General features: G+C 46.0%; 1 protein-coding gene across 2 annotated transcripts; it reads right to left on the bottom strand.

Moving 5' to 3' along the window:
* Positions 1-326: 326 nt before the first annotated feature.
* LOC142906613 (E3 ubiquitin/ISG15 ligase TRIM25-like) lies at positions 327-14551 on the bottom strand. 2 transcript variants are annotated; one of them, XM_076054786.1, is made up of 6 exons: positions 11650-14551; positions 11017-11112; positions 6945-7178; positions 6797-6819; positions 6291-6403; positions 327-1359 (listed from the first exon to the last, which is right to left on the bottom strand). In XM_076054786.1, the coding sequence occupies exons 1-6, from the start codon at positions 12205-12207 to the stop codon at positions 809-811; spliced, it is 1575 nt and encodes a 524-aa protein (XP_075910901.1). In that variant the 5' UTR covers positions 12208-14551; the 3' UTR covers positions 327-808. The 2 variants fall into 2 exon arrangements, with proteins under 2 accessions (XP_075910901.1, XP_075910902.1); XM_076054787.1 differs by having other exon boundaries at positions 6291-6394.
* Positions 14552-25176: the final 10625 nt, after the last annotated feature.

Here is a 25176-nt window from a genome sequence, read left to right as displayed (position 1 = left end):
AGCTCTTTGTGTTCACAGATGGTGCAGTGGTGAGGGGCGGGCGTCGGGGAAGCGCGTGTGGGGGTGGGGGAGAGGTGGAAGCATGGTGACGTCACCGCGTTGGGGGAGCGTGCGTGGTGACGTCACCGCGTTGGGGGAGTGAGCGTGGTGACGTCACCACGTTCATGACGCAGCAGCAGCAGACGACTTGAACAGCTGGGACATTGTTGGCGCCTTTTGTCTTTGGCGCCGTCTCTTTATTTATTTATTTGTAGATTTAATTTGCTTGGCAGTGGCTGTGTAGAGGATTTGCTCCTCGTGTTTAATTAATGAACAGTGAGCACGAATGACGCTGTACACAACTACATTGTTGTTGTTGTGTTCTGTATTTTTATTGTAGAATCGACGATACAAGCGTTACAACGCCACTGTCGTGCGCGTACATTTATACTTTTTAAAATTAATATTATTGTTGTTGTATCTCTCCCACAACACATGACACCACCAGTGTATAAACACATCCCAGTTCACCATTGCTAATCACTGCACCCTACACCACAGTCACACTCCTCTGGCAGGGTGAATTCATCCACGCTGGCTTCACACACACACAGAGCGGTACTTATTTTATCACCCCCACCCCCTTATGAAGGTTGTGAGGATTGTTTACGCTCAGCCCCCCCTCCCGTTGTGATGGAGAGCCACGCAGCCCCTAGCCACCGACAGCCACCAGCCAGTCACGGGCGTGGCGCTGCGCCTGGCGGTGACGAGGGTGGCGAGCGCCGTGCGTCGTGGCGTCTGCCCTCTGCGCTGTTCACGTTCACCTCTCTCAGGACGCGCCACTCAGATCCACGATCCTCACTGACTCACCATCACACCACACCCCCAGCCCCAGCCCAGGGTGTAGGGGCTGAGTGAATGTTTGGTGAAACGAGTGCAACAGCGCCATGGAGTCTGCGCTGTAAAACGACAGCAGCCCCGCGTCCCAGTCCAGGTGGACCCCGACTCTCCGCGGAGGCTGCGGCACCGACAGTGACGTCACTACCCCGCCATGCATCACTGAGAAGCTGTCGTCACGTTTCTGTAGACACCAGGAGACGTCGCTCAGTCCCAGGCGGCACTCAGCACCAACCCCTCTCCGTGGGATCGTCCCGTACGCGACTCCAACCCGACACCGCCTCGCGCTCCCCACGTCCACCTCCCAGTAGTGCTGACCCGACGAGAAGCTCTCAGAGCACAGCGCTTGTGGATAGACATCAAAGCGGTGTGGGTGATGGGGGTGACCCTGGGGGACATTGCTCCACGTCACCGTCCTGAGATCCGAGGAAATCTGGAGGTCGTCGTGGGCTGAGTTTGTGTCCAGAGTCGGTGAGCGTCCATCTGTGGTGAGTATTCATGTACACATACTACAATTAGTTACAATTAGTGTACACATACTAATATTAGTTAGTATTAGTGTACACATACTAATATTATTTAGTTTTAGTGTACACATACTAATATTAGTTAGTATTAGTGTACACATACTAATATTAGTATTAGTGTACAGACACTACAATTAGTTAGTATTAGTGTACACATACTAATATTAGTTATTATTAGCATACATATACTAATATTAGTTATTAGTGTACACATACTAATATTAGTTATTATTAGTGTACACACACAAATATTAGTTAGAACTAGTGTACACATACTAATATTAGTTAGTATTAGTGTACACATACTAATATTAGTTAGTACTAGTGTACACATACTAATATTAGTTAGCATTAGTGTACACATACTAATACTAGTCAGTTTTAGTGTACACATACTAATATTAGTTAGTATTAGTGTACACATACTAATATTAGTCAGTTTTAGTGTATACATACTAATATTAGTTAGTATTAGTGTACACATACTAATATTAGTTAGCATTAGTGTACACATACTAATACTAGTCAGTTTTAGTGTACACATACTAATATTAGTTAGTATTAGTGTACACATACTAAAATTAGTTAGTATTAGTGTACACATACTAATATTAGTTACTATTAGTGTACACATACTAATATCAGTTAGTATTAGTGTACACCTACTTATATTAGTTAGTATTAGTGTACACATACTTATATTAGTTATTATTACTGTACACATACAAATATTCGTTAGTATTAGTGTACACATATTAATATTAGTAAGTATTAGTGTACACACACTAATATTAGTTAGTGTTAGTGTACACATATTAACATTAGATAGTATTAGTGTACACAAATACTAACATTCGTTAGTATTAGTGTACACATTCTAATATTAGTTTGTATTAGTGTACACATATTAACATTAGATAGTATTAGTGTACACAAATACTAACATTCGTTAGTATTAGTGTACACATTCTAATATTAGTTTGTATTAGTGTACACACATTAATATTAGTCAGTTTTAGTGGACACATACTAATATTCGTTAGTGTTAGTGTCCACCTACTAATATTCGTTAGTATTAGTGTACAGATACTAATATTAGTTAGTATTAGTGTACACCTACTATATAATAGTTAGTATTAATGTACACATACAAATATTCGTTATTATTAGTGTACACAATAATATTAGTTAGTAATAGTGTACACACACTAATATTCATTAGTATTAGTGTACACATACTAATATTTGTTAGTATTAGTGTACACAAACTTATATTAGTTAGTATTAGTGTACACATACAAATATTGGTTAATATTAATGTGCACATACGAATATTCGTAAGTATTATTGCACAAATACTAATATTCGTTAGTATTAGTGTACACATACTAATATTCGTTAGTATTAGTGTACACATACTTATATTAGTTAGTATTAGTGTACAAATACTAATATTAGTTAATATTACTGTACACACAAATATTCGTTGGTATTAGTGTACACATACTAATATTAGTTAGTAATAGAGTACACACACTAATATTCATTAGTATTATTCTACACTTACAAACATACGTTAATATTAGTGTACACATACTATTATTAGTTAATATTAGTGTACACATGCTAATATTAGTTAGTATTAGTGTAAACACTAATATTAGTTAGTGTTAGTGTACACATATTAACATTAGTTAGTATTAGGGTACACAAACTAATATTATTTAGTATTAGTGTACACACACTAATATTAGTTAGTAATAGTGTACACATACTAATATTCGTAAGTATTAGTGAACACATACTAATATTCGTTAGTATTAGTGTAACCATACTAATATTCGTTACTATTAGTGTACACACACTAATATTAGTTAGTATTAGTGTACACATACTTATATTAGTTAGCATTAGTGTACACATACTAATATACGTTAGTATTAGTGTACACATACTGTTATTAGTTAGTATTAGTGTACACATACTAATATTAGTAAGTATTAGTGTAGGCACACTAATATTAGTTAGTGTTAGTGTACACATATTAACATTAGTTAGTATTAGTGTACACAAACTAATATTCGTTAGTATTAGTGTACACATTCTAATATTAGTTTGTATTAGTGTACACACATTCATATTAGTCAGTTTTAGTGTACACATACAAATATTCGTTATTATTAGTGTACACATAATAATATTAGTTAGTAATAGTGTACACACACTAATATTCGTTAGTATTAGTGTACACACATTCATATTAGTCAGTTTTAGTGTACACTTACTAATATTAGTTAATATTAATGTGCACATACTAATATTCGTAAGTATTATTGCACAAATACTAATATTCGTTAGTACTAGTGTACACATACTAATATTAGTTAGTATAAGTGTACACCTACTAATATTAGTTAGTATTAGTGTACACACAATGACATTAGTTAGTATTAGTGTACACATACTAATATCGTTAGTATAAATGTACACATACTGCTAATCACTCGTGAATAATAATAAATAATAATAGTACTACACTAACTTGACTTTGTGTGTGTGCAGTGGTAGTGAAGTGTGGTGATGATGCCAGCACCACGATGTTGACGCCACTCTCACACCCACACACAGACATTGTGTGTCACAGCCTCGCACACTCTCACACACAGACATTGTGTGTCACAGCCTCGCACACTCTCACATCCACACACACAGACATTGTGTGTCACAGCCTCGCACACTCTCACACCCACACACACAGACATTGTGTGTCACAGCCTCGCACACTCTCACACCCGCACACAGACATTGTGTGTCACAGCCTCGCACACTCTCACACCCACACACACAGACATTGTGTGTCACAGCCTCGCACACTCTCACACCCGCACACAGACATTGTGTGTCACAGCCTCGCACACTCTCACATCCACACACACAGACATTGTGTGTCACAGCCTCGCACACTCTCACACCCACACACAGACATTGTGTGTCACAGCCTCGCACACTCTCACACCCACACACAGACATTGTGTGTCACAGCCTCGCACACTCTCACACCCACACACACAGACATTGTGTGTCACAGCCTCGCACACTCTCACACCCGCACACAGACATTGTGTGTCACAGCCTCGCACACTCTCACATCCACACACACAGACATTGTGTGTCACAGCCTCGCACACTCTCACACCCACACACAGACATTGTGTGTCACAGCCTCGCACACTCTCACACCCACACACACAGACATTGTGTGTCACAGCCTCGCACACTCTCACACCCACACACAGACATTGTGTGTCACAGCCTCGCACACACTCACACACCCACACACACAGACATTGTGTGTAACAGCCTTGCTCACCCTCACACCCACACACAGACATTGTGTGTCACAGCCTCGCACACTCTCACACCCACACACAGACATTGTGTGTCACAGCCTCGCACACTCTCACATCCACACACACAGACATTGTGTGTCACAGCCTCGCACACTCTCACATCCACACACAGACATTGTGTGTCACAGCCTCGCACACTCTCACATCCACACACACAGACATCGTGTGTCACAGCTTCGCAAACACTCACACACACACACAGTGTGTCACAGCCTCGCACACTCACACACACACACAGACATTGTGTGTCACAGCCTCGCAAACTCTCACACACACTGTGTGTCACAGCCTCGCACACCCTCACACACACACAGACATTGTATGTCACAGCCTCGCAAACTCTCACACACACACACTGTGTGTCACAGCCTCGCACACCCTCACACACACACAGACATTGTGTTTCACAGCCTCGCAAACTCTCACACACACACTGTGTGTCACAGCCTCGCACACTCTCACACCCACACACACAGACATTGTGTGTCACAGCCTCGCACACTCTCACACCCACACACAGACATTGTGTGTCACAGCCTCGCACACCCTCACACACACACACAGACATTGTGTGTCACAGGCTCGCACACTCTCACACACACACAGACATTGTATGTCACAGCCTCGTACACTCTCACATCCATGCACAGACATTGTGTGTCACTGCCTCGCACACTCTCACATCCACACACATACATTGTGTGTCACAGCCTCGCACACTCTCACATCCACATACACAGACATTGTGTGTCACAGCCTCGCACACTCTCACACCCACACACAGACATTGTGTGTCACTCCGCTGCTGGATGAGCGCCTCCCCACGCCGTGCACGTCCTGGGGGGGGGGGGGTGGGTTATTTGACCATACTTCACCACTCTCGTCGGTGCTCGTTGGCGATGTTGGCGATCGTAAACGTGGAAGCGTGGAGGTGCAGTACAACAATGGTTCACGCTTCACTGCCCTCTGCTGGTGTGACGTGTAAACATTCGGCACGAGGGAGACAAAGGCGGCCGGGCGTGGTGCTGGCTACCCACTCCCTTGTGTGCCGTTCCGGCCTTCATAGGTGCTGCAACTCGCTAACAGCACTTGCTCCAGTACCCAGCAGTAGGGTTCAGTAGAATATTGAAACTGTTAAACTAATTGTATTTCAACAGGTTTGGCCCACTGATCAATGTCGCTCTCTTCTAGAGTCTGTGTCTCTCTCCCCGTGGTGGCGTGGATTTTTCCCTAGCTCCTCGCGTTTTCCCCTTCACGTTTAGAATCAATTTGCATTCAGAGGATTTGGCTGCTGTTGTAAATATCCACGTGATGAGCCATTTCGTAGAGCTGTCATTTGTGATAGGTCGCTTGAGACAAAAGAGCGACAAGGTTCAGTGGGTTCCTTACCTGGTAAAATAAAAGTTGATGAAGGTGGGGAGCACAGAAGTGCAGTGCAACAGAGCGGGACACGCGAGTGCAAGACTGAGGAACTCACAAGCGAAAGGCAGGAATCTGTTCACGACGCTTTCAAGGGAGCAGATCGTGGTGACGTCCAGTGAAGTGGGAGGTGCGGGTGCAGATTCCTTTGGGATCTCTCTCCTGGGAGAACTACCAACACCATCACACACAGCCTCGTTCAACCACAGCATCGGAACACTCAGCATCCATATCACACACAGCACGTGTCTCACACACAGTCTGTGTCTAACACACCCCGTGTCTCACACAGCCCGTGTCTCACACACAGCACGTGTCTCACACACAGCCAGCATGTCTAACACACACACAAACACACCCTGTGTCTGACACACACAGCCCGTGTGTCTAACACACAGCCCGTGTGTCTGACACACAGCCCGTGTGTCTAACACAGCCCGTTTGTCTAAAACACACAGCCCGTGTGTCTAACACACACAACCCGTGTGTCTAACACACACAACCCGTGTGTCTAACACACACAGCCCGTGTGTCTAACATATACTGTATTGTGAGGATCTGTACCTGCGCATCTCCTCCAGGTGCCCCTGTGGAAGAGAGAGACACAGGGATCATGAGTGACGTCTCTAACCTTGCACCACGAGTCCCTCTGCCACTGCCCGCTCTGTTCTCGTGGACACCCCAACGGCGTCTCCACAGAGGCGCTCCCCACCTGCAGGAAGGCGAGCGAGTCCCTCTCGTGCTGCAGGGTGCGCAGGCGAGCGGCCGCCGCCTGGAGCTCCCCGATCTCCCGCTTGTGACGAGCGATGTCCTCGTCTATCCGGGACAGCAGCTCGCGCTCCTTCACGGCCACGTGTTGGAGAGCCTCCCTCTCGTCCTCGTTCAGAGCATCCCTTAGGCGGGCGAACTTGCCCGTGATGCAACCCCTGATTCCGGCCACCGATTCCTGTGTAGACACGGGGACCACGGTTGCCCCCCTGAGCCATGAGCCACTCCGTGTGTGCGTGTGGGCGCCGTGGTGGCTAGGAGATGTTGACTCCCTCGCCTGGTATACAGCAGGTCGGGGTTCGATCCCGACCCTGACGCCCGTGTAGTTGTAGTTTTTTCTCTCTGTATGGATTTTTCTCTGGGTCCTCCGGTTTTTGCCTCCACAATTAGAATCGACGTTACGCGTTCAGAGTATTTGGCTGCTAGCCATTTCAACATTACAATCATCCACTTTGTTGAGCTATCATTTATAATAGCCATGTCGCTTCTGACAAAAAATGGGTCGTCCATAAATGACGTCACGCGATTTTGGCCGATTTTTAACCCCCCCTCCCCCCCTCGTCTTATGGAGTCACAAAAAGTTAAATTCCCGTCATACATGACGTCAAAAAGCTCTGCCCCGCCCAAAACCATATTTCCATTTTGAAAATAAAACATGCTTCAAATCACTTTAAACTAAAACTATTGTCATTGTAGTGCGGATTTAATGTGGCGCTGCACTCTGATGTACCAGAAAACGTGTTTTAAAAATGAGGCTTTGGAAAGCTGTAATTTAGCATAAAATTCGCTTGAAAATATTCAACGTCTTCCTAAAACTGCACATGTTCAGAATATTATGTTGAAATTCTCTTATAATTATAAATTTTTTCAAGTAATTATAACTATAAAAAATACTTTTTGGTTCTTTCGGTAGAGTCACATAGAAAAAAAATCAATTAATAGCATACGACGTTTCGATTGCAACACAAGCAATCATCATCAGGTACGAATGAATGAGAAAAACAAACCTAGTAAACTAAGAAGTATAATGCAATACGACACAGAGAGTCGGCTAACATAACAGTCACCACTCTACCTGGTTGATTACGTTCTTCAAAAAATTGCTAAATTTGAGAGCGAGACAAAACACAAACAAGAATACACACAGAGAGATACACAAGCAGAGAGAGACACAGAGACACAGAGAGAGACACACAGAGACACACAGACAAACAGACAGGCAGAGAGAGACACACACAGAGACACACAGATAGAGACACACAGACAGACACAGAGGCAGAGATAGATAACACGGAGACACAGAGAGACACATAGACAGACACACAGGCAGAGAGAGACAACACAGAGACACAGAGAGAGACACACAGAGACACACAGACAGACACACAGGCAGAGAGACAACACAGAGACACAGAGAGAGACACACAGACAGAGAGAGACAACACAGACACACAGAGAGAGACACAGAGACACACAGACAGACACAGGCAGAGAGACAACACAGAGACACAGACAGACACACAGGCACAGAGAGACAACACAGAGACACACAGACAGACACACAGGCACAGAGAGACAACACAGAGACACAGACAGACACACAGGCAGAGAGAGACACAGAGACAGACACAGGCACAGAGAGACAGCACAGAGACACACAGAGAGAGACACACAGAGACACACAGACAGAGAGAGACACACAGACACACAGACAGACACACAGGCACAGAGAGACAACACAGAGACACAGACAGACACACAGACAGACACACAGAGAGAGAGACAACACAGAGACACACAAAGGCACACAGAGAAACAACACCTCTGTGAATCTTTGTAGTAGAACGAAGCAAAATGGAGAGTACAATTATAACAATCACATATTCATTTCACAGAATGAAAAGCACTGATAGAATGATTAGAATAAAAATGTTTATTAACAATTATTCCAAAATTTTATAAAATGTATGCTTCTCCATTCTCCCATGGAGAAGCAAAATGCTCCTTCATGGAATAAATGAAAGGTGACCTTAGTTAATTTAAATAATCAAATAGTTAATCATGCAAATTAAAATTAGTGTTGTTATAACAATTACATTTAATTCATATTCTTTTTTAAAGTTTCGAATTTTGATGTGACGTCATTTGTACAACCCCCCCTCCCCCTTCGTCACACATCACAAATGCCTGACCCCCTCCCCTCTAGGTGTGTGACGTCATTTATGGATGGCCCAGAACCTTTCCTGGTAAAATTAAAAAAATAGTTTAGTCTATGGGTCTCTATGGCTGTCTATGAGTCTCTATGGGCCTAATATCTCTATGGGTCTGTATGTCTCTTTCGGGGTCTCCCTGTATCTTTATGGTGTCTATGTATCTATATGTGTGTCTTTGATATCTCTATGGGTCTAGTATCTATATGGGTGTCTATGTATCTCTATGCGTGTCTTTGATATCTCTATGGGTCTGTTATGCATATGGGTGTCTATGTATCTCTATGTGTGTCTTTGATATCTCTATGGGTCTAGTATCTATATGGGTGTCTATGTATCTCTATGAGTCTCTGTATATTTGGCTGCTGCTATAAATTACCACGTGATGATGATGATGTCAACCACTTGGTTGATCTGCAATTCGTGATTGCCAGGTCACTTTTGAAAAAGAGCTACACAACTCAGTGGGCTTTACCTGGCAAAATAATAAAATAATATTCCCTAGTGGTGAATCATGCCCCAGTTACGAGGCGCCCATGGGACTGAGTCGATCCATGCCAAGGGGCAAGAGGAGCGCCGCTCTCTTCTTGTTTCTCCCCTAGAGGGCGCTGGAGTCGTGGATGTTGAGACTCGGGCACTCGGAGTCCGGTGGGGGCCCCCTCGTGGGTCCGACGAGATGTGGCGAGATGTTAACTACCTCGCCTGGTGTGCAGGGGGTCGTGGGTTTGATCACGACGATAATTACTTCTGCATTTTTGGAGTCTGCGTCTTTCTCCCTGTGGTCGCGTGGATTTTTCTCCGAGTCCTGCGGCTTTTCCTTCCACATTTAATATCGGCATAATCCAGGTCGGGTTTTCCCACGAGTCGGAATCGGATTTATAATCCAAGGCATTCGTTATCTGCTGTGCACAACCCGCAGTGCCCAAGAGAGCATGTACGGGTTCAAGCAAGCGTTTAGAGTACAGTATTTAGAGTATTTGGCTTCTATCAATTTCCACCTGATAAGCCATTTCATTGAGCTATCATTTGTGATATTCAGGTTCCTTCTGCAAAAAGAGCTACATGGCTCAGTGGGGCCTTACCTGGTAAAATAAAAATAGTTTAATCTATGGGTCTCTATGTATCTCTAGAGATCTCCATGTATCTCTATGGGTCTCTATGTATCTCTATGGGTTTCTATGTATCTATATGGGTCTATATGTATCTCTATGGGTCTCTATGTATCTCTATGGGTCTCTATGTATCTCTATTGGGTCTGCTGCTTTATATTTCCACGTGGTGATGATGTCAGCCACTTTGCTAAGCTGCTATTGTTTGTGACAGCCAGGGTCGCTTCTGAAAAAAATCTACACAGCTCAGTGGGGCCTTAACTGGTAAAATAAAAATAGTTGTTGTTTAAATAAACTCCGGTGACGTGATAAGGGATGGCGTGAGGTGCAGCTGTGCGGTGTTCGTGCCTCTGCGTCCGTGCCTGTGCACGACCTCCAGTGCAGTGCAACAGCTGCACCACAGCTCCACCCCGACAATCCGTGACACTCTCGACACTTTTTTTTATGCCACAGGAGTTGAAGACGCAATGCCGAGTAACCCGACCTCGCGGCAGACTCGCCAATGCGGTTATCGAATGCAGTAAACGTGCAACCCCCTCGTAGTTAATGTTGAGTTTGATAGTGAATGATATAGTTAAAGTAAGCGGCGTCAAAGTTATGAAGCTGCACGAAGTTCGCTTGAATTAATTTTGCCCTCCACGATTTCCACGCTGGGTGGAGGTCACAGGGGTCAAAGAGCCCGGCCGGGACACGGTACCTGCGCCTTCTTGCGAGCGGCCTCCATCCGCTTCACGGACTCCTCCGCCTTCTTCCTCTTCTCCTCCACCGCTCGCGTCTCCTCCCCTACGCGCGTCTGTAGTGAGAGACGAGACGTCACCAGGGGGAGACTCCAGCCCCCTGAGCCACCCCTCACACCGCCCTTCCCTCCACACCGACCCCTCCACAGTGACGGCCCTCATCTCCACGCTGCCTCTCTATGGCGACTGAGACGGGGGCATGGGGAGTGGGCAAGCTGATGCCTCGTTGTAGCAGCCACTGGGAGCCGTGCTGGCTTGGGTGGCCATACCGACTCGGATCCAAGAGCCCAGGTGCCCACAGCTGTCTCATTTAGAAGATAACTCAACTAGAATTGTATATCAGGTGGCTGTTATATTTGTCTCACATCTCTATCCACTCAATTCCTTTACACGAGAATTATGTTTAGTGAGAACCTAGCATTCAATACATCCTAAGGTCGTTTCCTAAAACAAAAAGCAGGAGATAGCTACACAGGCAGAGACAGACAATCATAACAGAGCATGAACACACAATTGTTTTTTTTCACATGTTGTGCAGCCCAGTGACAGAATTGGTCAGATCGTGTTGCGGTGTCTCACTCTGAGGGCCTCACCTTCCGTATCTCGTGCTCCTTCTTCAGCGTGGTGACATCATGTCCTTTGTGTTCACCTGCGATGGTGCAAGTTGAGCAGACCAGGCTGCTGTCTACTGTGCAGTAGAATTTCAGCTCCTCGCTGTGTTCAGTGCATCTTCGCTCCTCCAGGTTCGCGATGGGAGCCACCAGGACGTGATCACTCAGCCTGGGATTCTCCACATGAGGCCTCGTGTGCGTCGCACAGAAGGACATCTCACATCTCAGGCAGGTCCTCACTGCAGGAGTGTGGCCATCACCGCAGTTGTCACACTTGACGACCGCGGCCATCCCGTCCCCAACTCTGAGCTGCTCCGCCAGGTTGGCGAGGGCCACGTTCCTCCTCAGCTGGGGTCGCACAGGGAAGGTCGCTCGGCACTGCGGGCAGCTGAAGCTGCTCCCCGTCTCCCAGGCGGCCTCCAGGCACCGCAGGCAGAACGAGTGTCCGCAGCTCAGCGTGGAGGGGCAGACGAACGTGCCCAGGCAGATGGAGCAGCGCAGCTCACTATCCACACTCTCACTGGGAGTCGCGCTCGCCATGACCCATGGCTTCGCTGGGATCGCTCGCTGTGTGGCTCAGAAAGACGCTGGACCAGGACCTCTCTCTTATAGTGACGGTGAAGAAGGAAGTAAAATACTTTAAATATTTTCATTGTCGTCACTGACATCACGAGACACTGCCTGGAATGTGAACCCGCGCCCCTTGGTGTGCAAACAGCAGCCTCAAGGTGAACACGGCTACTGTACACACCTTGACATTTATAGAAATGAGCGCTGTTGTTAATATAAATCGGTGAGGCTCAGCTGCCGTGGCTCATTCGTGAGATGAGTGTCGAGAGAGGAACTTCTACAGCAAGTTGGTGGCAAGATGTTATCTCCTTCGCCCGGTATACAGGAGGTGGTGGGGTTTGATCCAAACCCTGACGCCTGCTTTATATTTAAAGTTTGCGTCTCTCTCTTCGCGGTAGCGTAAATTTTTCTCCGGGTTCTCCGTTTTTTTCCTTCCACATTTACAATCAACATCACGTGTTTAGAGTAGTTGGCGAAATACATTACCACGTGATAAGCCATCATTTGTGGCCAGGTCGTTTCTGAAAACTAGCTACACAGCTCAATGAGTCTTGCCTGCTAAAATTAAATATATAGTTGGCATAGTTGTAGATATCTCATGATGTCCTGTAACTCAATCTCCGTGTAATTACCCCAACGTGACAAGTTGCTTGAACGTCATCGTGGCATCGGGAAAACAAATTGCGTGTAGCCTCCCGTGACAGATCCTGGATTCTTGAGCCTTTTGCTAGCAGTGTGAATCTGTCACCAACTCTACCTGCCTCCATCACCCACTGCTGGCGATGTCGCCGTCTCTCACTCTCACCTTGTCTGAAACTGCAGATCTCCGTGCCGACCATTCACAGCCGCACCCACCGCTTACTTCACCTGCGTTGTTGCTTCACATTCACACGCACGGCTACTCAACGCGCATGCACACGCAGCAACACAAATGCCCATCGGCGTACAAAATGATAGTAAAAAAAACATCCAAATTGAACTCAACTATTTTTTGTTATACCAAGTGTAATGCCCCACTGAGCTATTGGCTTATTTTTCCAAAGCGACCTGCCCATCACAAATGACAGCTCAACAAAGTGGCTCGTCATGTTGGAACTGCATAGCGGCCAAATAATCTAAATACTGAACTCTAAACGCTGCTTGAACCCGGAGACGCTCTCTTGGGCTCTGCGGGTTGTTCACAGCAGGTAACGAATGCCTTGGACTCGACACCCCAGTCGGACTCGTGGGAAAACGCGACCTGGATTACATTGAACACACGGCCTGGACTCGTCTGCTTTGCTGACTAACGGATAAATAAGCGATACTGCGTTTGAAAGCTTCCTTCTACAAGGTCACAAATGCGAGCGAAAGGGGTTCCCACGGTGTCCACGGCTCATTCCTCGGTGCAGCAGCAGCGACGGCTCAGTGCTCAATAAGGCGCAGTGGCTCCAGGCTAGGCAGGCAGCGCGATCCACCGCGGGTTTTGTAGCCAAAAAAATCCTCCCAGCGTTCTGGCAGAGCTGGTTCAGTGACAGCTCAGCACCCCTCGGGTTCCACGCAGCCCACACCCGGCTACGCTTTCAGCTACACTCACACACTCACTCACCACACTCGCTCACAATTAGACACACACACTCACTCACACATTCACACACACTCACTCACACACTCACACACACACTCACACACTCCACTCACTCACACTCACTCACTCACACACTCACACACTCACACACTCCACTCACTCACTCACACACTCACACACTCACTCACACACACACACTCACTTACATACTCACACACTCACTCACGGGCCTACGGTCTGTCTCTCTCTTTCTCACTCATCGCTTGTATAAAGCCGTCTATGTCCCGTCTGTTTACTCCCGTACATTAATCTGTGTTTCTAATCTGTGTGTCTCTAGTCTGTGTCTCTCTAGTCTGTATATCTCTATAAAAAGGTATCTGTGTACCGTCTGTGTTGTATAATTGTCTTTTTCAAAAGTGTATATTAAGAGTGATATTGCCTATTTTTTACGTAAAAGTTTTCTCTTTCCAAATGTCTGGATTTAGCGCGTTCTAAAAAAAAACGCGTAATACCAATTACGCCAATTCTCCACGACCAGAATAATTTGGATTCCAGGGGTATAACCAGAGCCTGCCCAACCGCCTTTGTCTTCCCAGTGGCTGTCATTGCTGCTGCAGCAGGAATTCACATTAAGGCTGAGTCGACCTAAAGAGAGGTGAAGGCCGTTCCACAATAAACAAGGATACAGACACACACCACACCAGGGGCAATTAAGAACATCTGCGCTCACACATTCGTAATTACACTTAGCACACATTTTTAATTACTCACAATTAATTGCATACGTTAACATATTTAACGTATTTTTTTGTAACTGTTTTTATCAATATTTTTAAATATTTTCTAAAATCACGAAATATTTAACACAGGTCACCAGACATCAGGACCAGCTCTGTACAAGGCACGCAATGGGATTGCCCCCGCAACGTTGACAGCAGTGGCTCTTAACGTTGACTGCAGCCTTGCACCCCTTTGGTTCTCAATAGTAAAACAATTTAATAATGTTAATAAATACCTGGGGGTTTGATACACAAAGGAGTTTTACTTACGTGCCCGTGCTCAATTTGTTTTTCGATTATTTACCTTCTAACAAAGTCTGGCCAAGTCTCACACCCCCCAGAAAGGGCATCTCGCACCCCCAGGGGAAGCGTTCACGCCAGATTGAGAACCAATGTCTACAGGGACCGATCTCCGCTCATTAACCACGAGACCCCTGAGGACTACGGGTCGCCTCCTTCGAAGGACTCCGAGGTCAAGGCTCTGTTGGTGTGGTGATCGGGTGGGTGGGTGAGCGAGTGGGTGAGTGGGTGAGTGAGTGAGTGGAGGTGGGTGAGTAGGTGGGTGAGTGAGTGACTGAGTGGCTAAATCGCCCTTTACCCCCCCCCCTGCCAAGCCCTGCCCGTCTACCCTGCAGGCTGTCTATTTTCTGCTTTCCATACGCGGGGTGCATTGGTGGCGGGACCCTCCGGATGCAACTCGCAACTCTCTAAGTGTAAATTATTGTTGTAGTTATTGTAATTTGCACACGATGAGTAGTAAGTAGTCTCCCTATAATGTACAAAGCGACTTTTACAGCAGGAAAAATATATATTCTAAATAAATAGCAAGAGAAAATATTTCAGCTTCTTGTTTTGAGTTTCATTTTGACACTCGCGTGACGAAACTTCTGCGTTTTTAAAGACAAACAACACTGTATACTTTATATATTTATTTGTTGTCTTAGTTTGTTTCTTCTTCTAATGTCGTTCCAAAAGGACTCCCCAAAACCTTCCTCCCAGGTGGACCACTCAGCAATTGTTATTCCAGACAAGTTGCCAATAACAAAACTAATACGGGGATTGATTGTATTCACTTGCAGTTACTGGCGAGTTAAGACACATCACAAAATGTACAGTTGGTTCAAATATTGACGTTCATTCTTCACGCATTTATTTCTCAGAACCATGTTGGGTCAGGCAAGGGCGGTACTCGGTTTGAACAAAAATCAATAAAGGGGGGCACAGCAGTGGCCAACAAAGGTTGAGAACCACTGCTGTCAACAGCATTGCGTGCCTTGTAAAGGATTGGTCCAGATGTCTGGTGACCCCCCCCCAAAAAAAATGAATTGGCCCCTAACATTTGTTTTCCTTTGCATATTAATTTGTTTTAAATTAACCTTCCTTTAAATATATATATTAAATTTTAGATAATTAAATGGGGGAGAGGGGGGAGGATAGGGTCACAATACATCTGGAGCACGCCTGCAGCGTTAAACTTCAGTACGCGTAAGACGACTGGAGTGGTGTTGTGTCACGTGATGGAGGAGTGAAAGTTGCCCCTTTAAACAACAGCTTTAAACACCGCACAGAGCTACCCAGCCGTGCCCAACGCACAAACTGTAAGTAACAACTATGTTTATTTTACCATGTGAGGCAACACTGAGCTATGTAGCTCTTGTTTTCAGAAACCACCTGGACACCACAAATGAAAGCTCAAAGAAGTCACCGTGTGGAAATGTATAGCACAGCCAAATATACATAGAGACCCATGTAGATACATAGAGACTCATAGAGATATTAGACCCAGAGTGACACATAGAGACACATAGAGATATTATACCCAGTGACACATAGAGACCCATAGAGATATTAGAACCAGAGTGACACATTGAGACACATAGAGATATTAGACCCAGAGTGACACATAGAGACCCATAGAGATATTAGACCCAGAGTGACACATAGAGACACATAGAGATATTAGACCCAGAGTGACACATAGAGACAGATGGAGATATTAGACCCAGAGTGACACATAGAGTTCCATAGAGATATTAGACCCAGAGTGACACATAGAGACACAGAGATATTAGACCCAGAGTGACACATAGAGACCCATAGAGATATAAGACCCAGAGTGACACATAGAGTCCCATAGAGATATTAGACCCAGAGTGACACATAGAGACACATAGAGATATTAGACCCAGAGTGACACATAGAGACACAAAGAGATATTAGACCCAGAGTGACACATAGAGACACATAGAGATATTAGACCCAGAGTGACACATAGAGACACAGAGATATTAGACCCCGAGTGACACATAGAGACACATAGAGATATTAGACCCAGAGTGACACATAGAGACACAAAGAGATATTAGACCCAGAGTGACACATAGAGACACATAGAGATATTAGACCCAGAGTGACACATAGAGACACAGAGATATTAGACCCCGAGTGACACATAGAGACACATAGAGATATTAGACCCAGAGTAACACATAGACACATAGAGATATTAGACCCAGAGTGACACATAGAGACACATAGAGATATTAGACCCAGAGTGACACATAGAGACACATAGAGATATTAGACCCAGAGTGACACATAGAGACACATAGAGATATTAGACCCAGAGTGACACATAGAGACCCATAGAGATATTAGACCCAGAGTGACACATAGAGACACATAGAGATATTAGACCCAGAGTGACACATAGAGACACATAGAGATATTAGAACCAGAGTGACACATAGAGACACAGAGATATTAGACCCCGAGTGACACATAGAGACACATAGAGATATTAGACCCAGAGTGACACATAGAGACACATAGAGATATTAGACCCAGAGTGACACATAGAGACACATATAGATATTAGACCCAGAGTAACACATAGACACAGAGATATTAGACCCAGAGTGACACATAGAGACACATAGAGATATTAGACCTAGAGTGACACATAGAGACACATAGAGATATTAGACCCAGAGTGACACATAGAGACACATAGAGATATTAGACCCAGAGTGAAACATAGAGACCCATAGAGATATTAGACCCAGAGTGATACATAGAGACCCATAGAGATATTAGACCCAGAGTGACACATAGAGACACACATATATAGGGGCACTTAGAGATACACAGGGACACAGAGATAGAGACCCGTAAAAAATCCACACGACCACGTGAAGAGAGAGAGAGGGACGTGTGACCCGTGCGCGCTGTGCCTCGATATTTCCTGGCCGTGACCGTTATCGAGGACACAGAGGGGTTGCAGTCATCAATAAAAGATGAAATAAAAGTTGTGGGGCTCCTGCGTAGTTCTCCTTGGCTCCATTGCAAGAATCTCGCCATTACGCATGCACGTGTTTTTAGCAACCAATATTCCCTATTATTATATAAACAATAATTCATGTTATACTAATCATAGCTACCCTTTATATTACTATGCTTTTCCTAACTTGACTATCATTAATAAGGCTGCACTTATTCTAGCTACCAGTTATCGTACTTATCCTATGATATTCATTATGTAAGCTATCCAGACTGCAATTTGCAATGCTATGCTTATCCTAGCTATCATTTCCAACACTAAGATTATTCATCTGTCGAGGTGTTAACCACGCACTGTTCGGTAACCTGCATTGCCACCAGGTATCAAGGGGGCAGTGCAGCGTTACCTCAGTGTACATAACGGTTGGGGTCAGACGAGGTGAAGTGGATCGTAGCCACAGTTTGGGGAGAACCAATCAGCCAGTTCCACGTGGGAATGTGTGATTGGTTATACCTGGCCACAAACGAGTATAAGAAGGGTGACCGCGCAGAGCTCACGGAGTTCTCTCCCTACACGAAGACCGAAGCCCGGGCTGAAGACTAGCTAGGACCCTGGACCAGCCTTCCAACCCTTTTGAGGGCTAAGGCTCGGCGTATCCAGTGGTTAGGACCCACCGGGCCAGCGGTGGGTCAGATAGCCTTCCCTAGGTCCCAGCCGGAGGACTCTGAGATAGGGTAGTGGTAGACGTGCAAGTCCCGCCAAGCCAGGAGGCTGTACCTCCTTAGGTATGAAGGAGGTTAGCGGTAGACGTGCAAGTCCCGCCAAGCTAGGAGGCTGTACCTCCTTAGGTATCAAGAAGATATGTGTGTAGGTGACGCTGAGTCCGGAGGTTGTACCTCCTTAGGGTATCGGGTGAGGGGACCGTATACCCCTCTGTGTGTTAAGGACTGTATAAGAAAGGAATAACAATAAACAAAGTGTGCCTCCCAAGAAGTGTATTTGTCTTTACAACACTACACATCTATAGTACAGGCAGTCCCCAGGTTTCAGAAGGGTTAGGTTCCAGAGAATGTAACTCGAATTTTTTCTATGTCGGAATCTGAACAATTTAGCCCGAAAATCAAGATACAAGCCCATAGCCGGAAATAGATCATGTGTTCTTAACCTGGGGTGCATCACGCACCCCCTGTGGGTACAAGATGCACATTCTGGGGGGTGCGAGACATGGGCAGATTTATTTAGAAAGTAAATAATTGAAAAGACAAATTAAGTACGGGCACGTTAATACAACTACTTTGTTTCATCAAACCACTTTGTATTTATTACCACTGTACACCACAAACTATACACCACACAATATACAGTACACTATAGACTCCTATACACCACACACAATACACTTCACTATATACACTATACTATGGACTCCTCTATACACCACACACTATACACCACACAATATACACTACACTATACACTACTATACAGTACAATATACATTCCACTATACACTACACATCCACTGTAACTCCACTATACACTGCACTATACACTCCACTATAAACTCCATTATACACTACACAGCTATACAGTACACTATACACCACACTGTACAGTGTACTATACACTCCACTATACACTACACCAGCGGTTCACAAATTAAGTGACCGTCAAGTAAGTACAACGTCTTTGTTTCACCAAACACTTTGTGTGTATTAACATTATCACATTGTTAACGACTGACAACCAAAGGGTTGCAGGCTGCAGTGACTGCTCACGGCTGAGATTTGTTTCCACGCTGAGCGTAGGAACGTGAAGCCGAACCGGTCGGAGGGGTTCTCATTTGGCGGTGCGTGACACAACTTTGAGTGAAAAACCTTCACATTTTGAAGTTAAAGGGCTGTGGTGTGATACTCAAAATGCGTGTTGCTTTTGATTACGGCACGAATTATTAGACGTTGTGTGTTAACCAGCTTTGGCACGTGTACACGTTCAACACCTTCAGTTGAACACAACAGCATTATTCACTATGATCGAGTGCAAATATCTCTTGCAAAGGGAACAACACGATATTGTATCATGTATAACTTAAACGGCATTGTAGCATTAGTTGAACACCTTCGTGTCGACGTATTTACAAACGTAACATTAGACACTCTTCCTAATCCCGTTTACTGGATGTAAATTTGCAACCTGCGGGGTGGAGCGGTGGTGCAGCGGTTCGCGCATTGCACTGCCAATCGCCCCAGCTGAGATCAACGCCTGGCCAAGTCTGACATCGTCCATCGCTCGCACAACTCCACCGCCCGCGTTGTTCATTCGTGCTTCTTGTTAATTGTTTTGTTGTTTCACAGACTCACCACGGACGAATCTGTGTGCGTGTTAACGCGTCCATTGTCCGTCTCCTCTCAGCCGCGTGTCGTCCGAGGGCGGCTTCACCGCTCGAGCTGCGAGTGGCGCGCCCCTGAAGATGCCTGCGGCAGCACCTTGCGGACGCTCGAGAGGTGAACATCGCTCAGCGCGCAGCCCGACACAGGAAGCCGCACCTGAAGTATTGACAGGTGATGGGGCTATAAATATTTACTGATATCATAAGCCAAGAATGTGTATGCGTCCCGCGCGTGACGTCACTCCACATGAGGCCCCCCTCATTAATAATCATGAGCTGATGACGTCACTGCACATGGAGCTCCCCCCCTCATCAATAATCATGAGCTGATGACGTAACTCACGTGGACCCCACCCCCTCATTAATAATAATGAGCGGGTCATTATTTTCGATAGAATATTTCAGATTAACTGCAAAACAACCGTCCTTGAACAGGCTATAGGCTAGTAATTATATAATCATATATATCTCGAACGCAATCAGACTGCGCAGAAAGCAAACACAGCAATGAGCACAATTCAGTGCACCAAATAAAGTAATTTGACAATTCAAAGGCATCTAAAAAAATTCATAGAAATACAAGCACAGAGATCCACGTGGAGCCTGCATAGACTTGTGTGACCAGCACTGTTAGCGTGCAACTATTAACGCAGGGAGTTGTACGAGATGGTGGTTGTGACGATAGCTCCAAGCCCGACCGCCTTTGTCTCCCCAGTGGCCGTGTTTACACAACGCACCAGATACTCATTTGAGGTTGAGTCGACCCAGGGAAGGCCCAGGACCGGCTCAGATGATCGTCGCCGGTGTTTGGCCGCGAGCGGGAATCGAACTCGGGTCGCTGGGTTCGTAGCCCAGCGCAGCGCTCACGGCTGTGGCCACCGCTCCACCCACACGGAGTCGTCCACAGGCGCCAGGGACACGCCGAGGGGGAATCCCCGCCGCGTGATCAGCGCCCCACTCGCCCCCCATGGGCACCCACGGCAGTCAGGAGATGTTTTTGTTTCGTCTTCCAAGCGGCCTCTCGCTCCCAAGCGAAAGCCTCGCCCCGAATCTCGCCTCGCCTCCTCCTCCTCCACGCGAGCAGCTGGGCTGTGAGCAGCTCGGCAGCGTTGCCACTCACGACCCTTCACGGCCATTCTCATTGACGTGCGCACGCTCCTTCACTTTGATGTTGCAGGTCGTTTGCCTACACGCGGAGGGTTCTGTCACGCGTGGTTTGTTTGGTTTAAAAATAAAATATATTCTCAACAGCAGTGATTTCCCCCGTGCTTAACGTGATGTACAATGGGTGGGTGGCGTTCGTGCGAGTGAATAAGTTCATCCGTGCTCTGTACAAGACGCAGCTACTCACACTCGCCTGCCCCTAACATCCACCATTTAACAAGGGGAGGAACCGGCGCATTTATTATTAATTTAAATAGATGGTTGCTTATTTTATTATTAATATATTATTCATACACGATTCATTGTATTTAAATTATTAAATATTTCATAAAAAATTTCACACGAATTTATTTAAATTATGACTTCACTTAAATTATTCATTTAATTATTCTCATATAATTAACGTTAAGTTATTAAATCAAACTTTTTCATTATTTTAATGTAACTTATTAATTTTATTTATGTGTATTTTTATAAATTTTATTATTAATACATTTTATAAAACATTTTATTATTCATTTTTCTTATCTATTATTCACTTTATTTGCTACTTAATGTTCTTCTGTTATTCGCTGTGCGCAGTTGCAAATTGATTTTACTCATGATAATTGGTTTTTCACCCTTTTATCTGGCAACAGAACTGACACCTTTTTTACAAGGAGTCATGTTTACATTGACCACAATACTTGCGGTCGGAACGCAAACAAAAAACAACAACTCTGATAATGTATGTGGCACTGTCCTTGAAATTAATTGGTCCACACCCGAGACAGCTTTCTTTAGAGCCTCGTCTGTCTCGGGTGTGGACCAATCAATTTCAAGGACGGTGCATACATTATCAGAGTTGTTGTTTTTTGTTTGCGTTCCGACCACAGGTATTGTGGTCAATGTAAACATGACTCCTTGTAAAAAAGGTGTCAGTTTTGTTGCCAGATAAAAGGGTAAAAAAACAATTATCATATTTTGTTACTGGCAAATGAGGTTTCAAATGGTGTGATTTTACTCAGTCGGTGGTCGCCGCTGAGGTCGTGACGGGATTCCTTTGTTCCATTCCTGTTGCTGCTGTGGCCCCGGCACCGTTCCCGTGCGGCTGCGATGTGCACCGACGCCCACTTGAGTGAGGGCGATGTTGGCACGCAGACTGAAGATGGATTGAAGAGGACGAATAAAAGTCCCTTCGTGTCCAGTCAATGTCCCGTTACTTGAACAAATATGTAAAACCTTACCCATGGCTCGAGGAGTACCCTGAATCTCATTAAATAACTTAACAATTATGATTGGAATCTCAGCTCCAGCGTAAAGAAGGATTGAAATCTGTCAATGCTCTTCGTATTTCCGCTTTCAACTGAAGACGATTCAAATCTTGACGATGCTCCCAGCACGTGGAGGGAACGTCACAGACATCGCGCTTATCAACAAGGGGCAGAACCTGAAAGCGCATCGTAGAGAGCCACAACGCGTAACCTGCACACCGCACTCCGACGTGCACGCCGCTCACCAATCCAAGCGCCACAGTCCAGGCTCAACCTTGAGCAGCTTCCGAGATTTGGAAAAAAAAACTCGGCGACATTCCGGGTTGATTTGGCCACAGCCTCTTTTGAAATCTCCCGTGCACTTTCAATGTTCAGCGCGCCCCGCGAATCTCTGCGGTGGAGCGGCAGCGCCCTCGCGTGGCACGGACCAACACCGCTCTAGGCACCGCAGGGACCTAAACGGCGTCTGGGAATCGGTCGCGATCCGTGACTCGGTCCGCAACTCTGGACTAGTGCCAGCATCCCCATCTCCCCCACTCCCTCGGGGTCCCAGCACCACGGTGAGTCACGTGGCACCGTCTAGCTACTACCACACCGCTGTCATCGCACTACGATACATTTATTTCTAAATATATACACGTATATTTATATATATTGTCAAATATTTTGTTACGTATTTATATAAATATTAATTCATGTATAAATGTATATAAACAAAAATATATTTGAAAAAACATATACACGTGTATTTATATTTTATTATAAATATATAAATACTAGCGTTTTGCCCGTCCTAGGACAGAAGCTGTAATATTTAAGATATACATTTACGCTTTCTTGTGTGACTGTAATTTTTTTTAGGAATTGTTGCACGTAACTTATTTTTTGATTAACTTATAAAATAAAATTGAGGAGTTTGACAGATTTCTCTGAAGAAATAAATAAAGATACCAAATACACTTTGTTGCTGCGTAAAATTATTTCTTTGATTAACATTCAATAAAGAAACGTCAAATTTAAAGCGAATTCGCGTAAAAAATATTTCCGCTCGACCTGCGGGAGCGTAAAAATCAACCTCATGATTATCAATGAGGGGGGGGGGCTCTTTTGCAGTGACGTCACGTACGGATGTAGCACTGTGCTGCGTATATTTATTTTTCACCATTGCTAATCACTGTACCCCTACACTACAGTCACACTCCTCTGGCAGGGTGAATTCATCCACGCTGGCGTCACACACACAGAGCGGTACTTATTTTAACACCCCCACCCCCTTATGAAGGTTGTGAGGATTGTTTACGCTCAGCCCCCCCCCGTTGTGATGGAGAGCCACGCAGCCCCTAGCCACCGACAGCCACCAGCCAGTCACGGGCGTGGCGCTGCGCGTGACGGTGACGAGGGTGGCGAGCGCCGTGCGTCGTGGCGTCTGTGTGGTGCCGCAGCAGCGAAGCCGTCCTGCCGACGCCGTGGCCGCGACGCCGCCACCTCCGAGCGACGGGGCCGACGCTGCTCTTCCCTCACCACCCCTCACATGAACACACACACACACCCACATAGAGCCCCCACATGAACACACACACACATAGAGCCTCCACATGAACACACACCCCCACATAGAGCCCCCACATGAACACACACACACACATAGAGCCCCCATCTGAACACCCCCCCACATAGAGCCCCCACATGAACACACACACACATAGAGCCTCCACATGAACACACACCCCCCCACATAGAGCCCCCACCTGAACACCCCCCCACATAGAGCCTCCACATGAACACACACACCCCCACATAGAGCCCCCACATGAACACACACACACACCCACATAGAGCCCCCCACATGAACACACACACCCCCACATAGAGCCTCCACATGAACACACACACACCCACATAGAGCCCCCACATGAACACACACACACCCCCACATAGAGCCCCCACATGAACACACACACCCCCACATAGAGCCCCGAGGGGAGGTCACCTGGCCGACAGGTTTTCACCCAGAAGCCCTCTCATGGGACCAAACTTCACGGTTTCCTGCGGCCAGGGAATTGGGCGACCTCCCCCGAGGCTAACGTGCCCCGCGGGGCCGTTACTTGGGTAGTAATTACATGGTCACGACGGGGCTGCTGAGCCACCGCGGATAGAAACCACCCACAACACACACGGAACACCAGGCAGGTAGGGGGGGACGGAGTCACCAACGGCGGGAAAAACATGGCCGGTCCTCTGATTGGTAGGACAGATGCGCTTGTTTAGAAGATGAAAAGCGGACGTCTGAGAGAGCACCGGTCCGGGGAGAGTGGCGGAACATCCGAGCCATCTGATTGGACGGGAGGCCAGCGGATCAGCGCCGATTTATCTTTGATGTAGAGGACAATAAAAAAGGTAGAGAAGGTAGGGAGAGTTGGTTTGCATTGTACTCAAGCCAGGCTCGGGGCCGTCGACTTCCCAGCCACTTGAACGTCCGTGTGACGAGTCGAAGTGCAGCGAGGATC

This window comes from Petromyzon marinus, chromosome 68 (genome assembly GCF_048934315.1).
Source record: "Petromyzon marinus isolate PM22_M1 ecotype Great Lakes invasive population chromosome 68, UKy_Petmar_22M1.pri1.0, whole genome shotgun sequence".
Lineage (NCBI taxonomy): Eukaryota > Metazoa > Chordata > Hyperoartia > Petromyzontiformes > Petromyzontidae > Petromyzon > Petromyzon marinus.
Note: the sequence above shows the minus strand (reverse complement) of the source record. Positions and strands in the feature narration are given on the sequence as shown.